This window comes from Lates calcarifer, linkage group LG15, assembly GCF_001640805.2.
Source record: "Lates calcarifer isolate ASB-BC8 linkage group LG15, TLL_Latcal_v3, whole genome shotgun sequence".
In the NCBI taxonomy this organism is placed as follows: Eukaryota; Metazoa; Chordata; class Actinopteri; family Centropomidae; genus Lates; species Lates calcarifer.
Window position 1 is genome coordinate 1,540,295 of NC_066847.1, and position 7,069 is coordinate 1,547,363.

General features: G+C 44.0%; 1 protein-coding gene across 1 annotated transcript; it reads right to left on the reverse strand.

Annotated features, from left to right (window-relative positions):
* ccne2 (cyclin E2) lies at positions 1-6,701 on the reverse strand. The gene is made up of 12 exons (XM_018678700.2): positions 6,268-6,701; positions 4,668-4,706; positions 4,364-4,445; positions 4,191-4,244; positions 3,488-3,630; positions 3,264-3,399; positions 3,028-3,174; positions 2,849-2,944; positions 2,008-2,142; positions 1,803-1,914; positions 1,560-1,717; positions 1-1,090 (listed from the first exon to the last, which is right to left on the reverse strand). The coding sequence occupies exons 2-12, from the start codon at positions 4,679-4,681 to the stop codon at positions 980-982; spliced, it is 1,188 nt and encodes a 395-aa protein (XP_018534216.1). The 5' UTR covers positions 4,682-4,706; positions 6,268-6,701; the 3' UTR covers positions 1-979.
* Positions 6,702-7,069: the final 368 nt, after the last annotated feature.

Sequence of the window (7,069 nt, forward strand, 5' to 3'; positions counted from 1 at the left end):
TCATCTCATTCGACTTTATTTATTTAAAACATTGCAATATAAAAGAAAATCAGACATTTGAGTCTGATCTATTTACAGAAGGTACATTCTCAGACATCTACAGACAGTTTCCATGGTTGGTTTGTTCACTGCAGGTTTTACAGTCACAGGGTTTTTGTTCTTTTAAAAAGGCACTAAGAAATGACAGGCTAGTGTCCAACATTTAATAAAGAACTGTAATTCAACACCAGGCGTCACAGAGCTAAATCATAAATAGCTTTTGCCTTCGGCAGCGACCGAACCGAGCTCATTCATTGCTGAAAGATTCATATTTTTTTGTATTTTTACATATGAACATTTAATTTTTCTTACATACTAAGGCTTTTTAATAAATACAAGCACTTAAATGAAAAAGCAAAGAGAAAAATAAACTTTGCACAATTGTCAAGTTTCCCAGGAATGTAACAAAAACACGTGCAACCAGGTTTCAAGAGTTAAAATAAGAATTAAAAGGGAATTACTGAGCCACGCGAACGAGTGTGAGGACGTTAGGAAGCGACCGATTCCTCCGGCGGCTCACGAAGCTACAAACAGTTTGTAGGAGAGATCATCACGTTGTTCCCGTGCAGCGACGAGAACGAGGGGTTAAAAAAAATAAAAAAATAAAAAGGAGGAGGGCGGTTCAGGTGAGTTTCCACCAGGTGAGAGGGATAAACACAGAAAACAAAACTTGTTTTCGTTTTCCTGAGAATCAGACTGAAGCACCGTGTCAAAGTGTTTCCATTTCAACAGAATAGCACCAGTAAAATTCCCAATAATACCTGAAAGGTACGAAATGCTGCTGTTTGAAAAGCAGAGCGACCTGCCTGAGGAGTTAGTGTTAAAAGAAAATCCAACGTGTGCTACAGGCAGTTTGTTCTTCCTAAAAAACAAAAGGTGTTTGAGGAGCTGATGTTGAGTCCAAGGAGGTGGAGAGGTAGAGGTGGTGATGCGTTCAGGTTCAGGGATTGGCTGGTTTCTCTGTGCTGCTGGGGGGAGTCAGGAGGGGGGAGACGGCGACGGGAGACATCTGAGAGTCGTGGCTGTGGATGTGACGCTCCTGAGCTTTTCTCTGAAGGGAGGGAGGAGAGAGGAGAGGAGTTAGTGGAGGAGAGAAATGACAATGTGGAGGACGAGGAGGAGCAGAGGGAGAAGATGAAGAGGAGAGAGAGGCAAGAGGACGAAGGAAAACAAAAGGAAGATGGAGGACAACGAAAGAAGAAAACGCAAAAGGAGGAGGAGGTGATGACAAAGAGGAAGGAGAGGATGAAGAAAAAGGAAAAGAAGAAGAAGAGGGAGAGGAAGAACGGGATGAAAAAGGAGAAGATGACAAAAGGAGGATAAGATGGAGAAGAAGGAAGAGGATGAAGGAGGAGAAGTTGGAGAAAGAGAGGGAGATAAAGAGGAGGTGGAAAAGATGAAGAAGACAAAGAGAGGGGAAGGAGGAGGAGCAGAAGATGGAGGAAAGAAGGAGAAGAAAAAGGAGATGAAGAAAGAAGAGGGGGAAGATGCCTAAAGGAGGAGAAGATGGAGGAACTGACCAGCAGCTCCAGATAGGCCACGTGTGTCTGGATGTTGTGTCGGTCGTCAGCTTTGACTCTGGTGAAGGTTTTCAGCTCAGGTGTGGGTTCAGATCTCAGCGTGTCCATGAAGGGACTCATCCACCGAACACAGGGAGCCACGCTGTCCCACGTCAGACCTGAGGACACAAAGACCAGGGTCACAAAGACCTCAACACACTCCCCTCACCCCCGTCACGCTGCAGGAACCAGACTCAAACCCACCTGAGACTTTATGAACCACGTCGAAGGTGGAGAAGTGGCAGAAGGCGGCGGCGGCGAGGATGCTGTAGCTGTAGTCCAGAGAGTTGATGTCCATCATACACAGATCCAACAGCTGCAACACACACACACACAGAAACATCAGCGTCTGAGCTTCATCATCAGAACCACCTCCTCTTCTACGTCCTCTCTGCAGGTGAGCTGTTACCTGTGTGATCTGGATGTAGGTCTCCTGCGAGAACTGAGGCACCAGGAAGTTCTCGTCGTCTTTCTGAGCTTCGACCTGAGCGTACAGCTTCAGCCAGGAGATGGGCGTCTCCGGACACAGGTTCCAGTCCAACGCCTGGAGGAGGAGGAGTTAGTAAGTTAACCTTAGAGACAATCTGAACTCAGCGTCTGGATACTTCAGGTTCAGTCTGACGTTTGTAGACTGTTAACCAGCTGACAGAGTGAGAGTGACTCTCTGACAGGTCATATTCTTCTAACTCTCTGCTGACGTCAGGAGACACTGAACTGAGGCTTCATCAGTTCCTGCAGGTTAAACTCGACGAACCAAACACGTTTAAAGCAGAGATGAAATAAGAGTATTTTATTTAACTGAAGTCAAAAACAATGCAGTTTCTAACTTTACTGAACTGCTCCTCAAATAGAACAAAAATAACTATATATATATATATATATATGCTAATTTTGTCGGTCATGCTAGCTGCAGCTGGACACTGTTTCACCTCAGACTCAAAGACCAGTTCCACAGATTCTCTGTTTAAAAACTGTTGCAATGAATGAAAACGTAGCTGTGTCATAAAATGAGACAACTCTGATTTTAAAGTTTAGTTCCTTTGCGCTGTAATCTGCAGAACAAGATTTTATTTTTACATTTTAACTAGTTTATTTTAAAAGGAGGGAAACACTGGAGGAAACTGAGTTTTTATTTTTGCAGCTTAAACCAAGAAGGAAGAAATTAAACTTAGATCTTAGTTTCTCTTTGTTTCCTGAGAAAAACTGAACAGTTACAGCTCTCCTGTTCAACAGTGTTTGTGTTGTTGTACCTTTAATATGTGAAGCTCTGTGCGCTGGATGTCCCACATGTCGCAGGCTCCGTCTGTGACGTAGGCGAACTCGTAGATTTTAGGAGGGTAGATTTCCTGAGGAGAAGAAGAGGTCTGGTTAGAAACAGGAGGTTTAATTTGATTGGCTGTGGAGTGGCGGACGAGGGAGGACGACTCACCTCGATCTTGGAGGCGATGAAGAGCGACGTGATGCCGATGAGCTGCAGGTAGTCCTTGTTGACGTTCTGCTGGGTCAGCATGAAGCGGTCGAAGTAGTCCTGGGCGAGGTAGGCCGTCTGCCGGTGGAGGCTGTACACCTCGCTCACCTGCACGCAAACATTTAAAAGGTCACATTTAAAAACACCTGCAAACAGAGAGTGAAGCGAACGTGATCTCCTCGGTCCTGAGTTCTGACCTCGAGCAGCCAGTCCAGGAGAATCGCCCTCATCTTCGGCTGCAGCTTGGGATGCCTCTGCAGGTAGCTCTTATCGTGAACGTACTTCAGCTCCTTGTTCAGCATTTTAATCCACACGTCGTCTGAACTGGCCCAGCTGCAGGGAGAGAGACCGCTTTAGAGATCAGCAGCTACACGCAGGCTAACAGGCTAAAACAGATTTCAGGTGCAAAACACACAGGTACCTGAGGCGGGGGATGGGCGAGGCCTTGATGAAGAGGTTCTTGAACGTGTACTGTTTGAAGCTGGATGGGTCGGCGGGCTCCAGCTCTTTGTGGGGGGTTTCGATGAGGATGCACGGAGTCGCTCCGTCCTCCGACCAACACTTCTAAAAAAACAAACCAAAACAAAACAAAGATGAAGAGATGTTTTCTTTCCTTTAAAGCCTAAACTGTTCTCTTTTCCTAAGTTCTTGACTGTTTGACTCCGATTCACTGGAAGAAGCTCAACTACCATTCAAGCTAAGCAGCACCACCTTCAGGTGAACATCAGGTACTGCACCGCTGCAGATAAACCAGTTTGAAACTTCTAAAATCACTCTAACCTCTTTAGACATTAAATTAAAATCATAACCAGCTGAAGATATTTTATTCAACATACAGAGGTGTGGGAGAAACAATACAAGGCTACAAATAAATAAAAATACAAAGAAATTAGAGGCAGAATAAACTAAGGTGACAAAATGGACGCCCTCATCAACCACAATATTTCACTGTAAATCCTAAACTCATAAATATACAATAATATGTGAATAAGACAGAGCTTCAAACAAAAAGAAAAAAGGGCAGGTCACATTAGAAGGGAGGAGTAACAACACAGATAATAAAACTAGTAACACACATCCTTATCAGTTATAAACACACACAGTAATAAGACGTGAGCACTGACCTGTATTTCATAGCTTTGTTTCTTGGCAGCAGGTTGTAGTTTCTTTTTGGAGGGCTGGAGAAAGAAGAAAAACAAACAGCTGAGTCAAACAGGACTAAATCTAAAGACGCTAATAATCTAAACACCGAACACGACCACGCACATGATACAGATCATTAACACGAGACACAAACCTCTGATTTTCTCTTCTTCAGTGGGACTCTGACGGTCGGCTCAGGTGTGTTTGAATCTCTGGCTTGAAGTGTGATACGACCACTGAAATAAGATAATATAATAAATAAAATAAAGCAGGGCTGCAGCTAACAGGTAAATAAATAAAACAGGGTGTTATTGTGCACATATGGAGAGTTTGGTCTCACATAAAACTCAAAACCAGCACAGAGCTTTGTTCTGAACGCACAACAAACACTTTAAACATCAGAAAATATGATTAACGCTGTGTTAATCACCCAGGTCTTTAAACTGGTGGCTGCTTACCTGCGTCTGGACATGGTGTCGACTGTGTTTATGGCTCCGCTGCAAAGAAGAAGAAGAAGAAAGGAACAGGTGAGATTTAAGAGCAACTTCAACATCATGTAAATACAGACATCCAGAAGTATATATGATTAATAACTAATCCAGTCCTCCTGGAGTTATTTCATGATCTTTTGGAGAGTCCTGAGTCCATGTTCTGGAGCTAAGGGCCCCAATAATCCTAAGTACACAACATGTTGGAGGTGACTGTATGTGCTAGCCCTGGAGAGGTTGTGTAAGAGTCTAAATTAAGTCTAAATAGATAAACTAACGTCCTGGAAAGTCATGGAGGAGACACAGAAGGTCCTGGAAACTGCAGAGCCCCAGTACATGACAGAAAAATCACATTTACAGACTGAGTTTAACCTGGTTTCAAGTCGTGGTTAGCTTGTGGTCACAGATAAAGTGTGTTAGCTTGTGACCTCCAATAAAGAGAGCCAACGCAGCTCCACAGACACAATAATGGGCGGTTAACAAAAGCTGGAACACCACCAGCAAAGACCCTGATAACCACAGCTTCATGTTAAAGAGGTAGAACTGATGTAACCGTGATAATAAAGAGTAAAACTGGGCAGCCAGGTTCGGGGAGCTAGTGCGGTAGCTGCAGCCAAAAAGGAGGGGGGCTGGTTGTTCCCTCGATTTCAAACAAAAAAAGCTCGAAAATGCCGCGTTTCAACCCGAGTTTCTCATCTCCAGCGACTAAACACACGTCTTAAGACATCCTCAGTGCAGTTTGAATTGTGATAATGCGAAAATATGAAGTTTATTTGAGGACTGAAACTCAAAGACGCGCCAATTTCCACAGCGTAGAAGCGGGAGGATTTGAGCCCTTCCTCCACGAAACCTCCAGGTCTTCGGGGGGGAAACTGGCAGAAATGACCGCTAAAGATGAACCAAACGGACTGAAAACCAGGCTCTACTTGTAGAATAAACTCCAGGGAACAACATATCTTAAGATAAACGTGTTTGGAGTCCATTTAGTGCCATTAAAGTCCGGTAAACCGGCTCCACCGCGAGGCTAAGTTGTGGAGGGGAGCTACTGTAATTAGCAAACTTAGCCCGGTAACTGCTAACTAGGTCAACAATAACCAGCTAACAACGATATGCAGATAAACGGGAGATCTGCTGGTTTTGCGTGCAAACACTTGAATATTAGCTTGACTGAAGAAAGTGGGCAAAAGACAAACTTTAAAACCACTTTTCTGGTGGTTTACAAGTTACAAGCACCACCTCAGTGTTTGATCAGATAAACTCCACAAAAACCAAAGATTTTAACTCAACACACCTCCAGGATAACACGCAAGATAAAAAACAAGGTGTAGAAGATGACAACAGAAGCGAAAACCCTTCAAATAAGTCAAAATATAAGTTGAACAGTAAGATGTCTGGCTGCAGTCACTCGCTTGTCCAGATTTAAATCCACTCAACACAAAACTCCGTTTAGAAAAATGGTGATTTAAGATTAAGACGCACGATGCAAAAACCACGGAGGCTTAAATAGTAGGAATATGTTATAAACCAACTAAATCTGATCTAAATGAGATCTCCGGCTCGGTGGTCTTACCTCCTCAGTGAAGAATGAATGAATGCATCAGCTGTGGCGCCGGCGCCAATCCTTATATCCGCGTCAGCCTGCCGCTGCCACTGCGCATGCCCGTTCCCGGTTCACAGAAACGCGCTAAATGTTTAAATTTGAAGTGAGTTTTGCGCAAACGAAGAAAACGTAAATGTCTAAACGGCTTTAGCTCACTCCCGTTCCCGATAATATAGTTAATTAGCACCGCAAGAGTGCGAAAAAACGGGTTATTTACCGAGTTTAACCGGCGTCTACATTCATTTCTAACGGACACCGAATCGCGGGGAGGTTTTTTGACGCGAGCGCCGCTTTCCGTACGTTCCGGCTAAATTTTAACGGCTCGGTATTCGCTCAGAAATCACCCAAATGTCTAAAATCCTGGTAATTTCTCTATTTTACGGACTTATTCGGTGTATTTTTTCGCGGCACTGAAACAGCTTCCGCATGCGAGCCCCGCCTGAGGGAGGGCGCTCCGTGACGTCAGGCCAATCAGAGCGCGAGCAGCGACAGCCGCGTGCTCCCTCCGCAGAATGTAAACAGAGGGAGCACGTGGGTCTGCTGTCAAAGTAAACTGCTGCTGGTGAGAGTGTTTACTTCTGTTTTTACCGTGATTTTAACTCGTATTTTTAATATTTAATGAGACTGTGCAACAGCAGAACATCGACAGACGGCACATAGACGTGTATACGTGCAGATAGAAATGATATTTACTCTCTTACAGAACATTATTTAAATGTTTCAGCACGCTTACATTATATTATTTAATAATAATAATGATAATGATAAACTT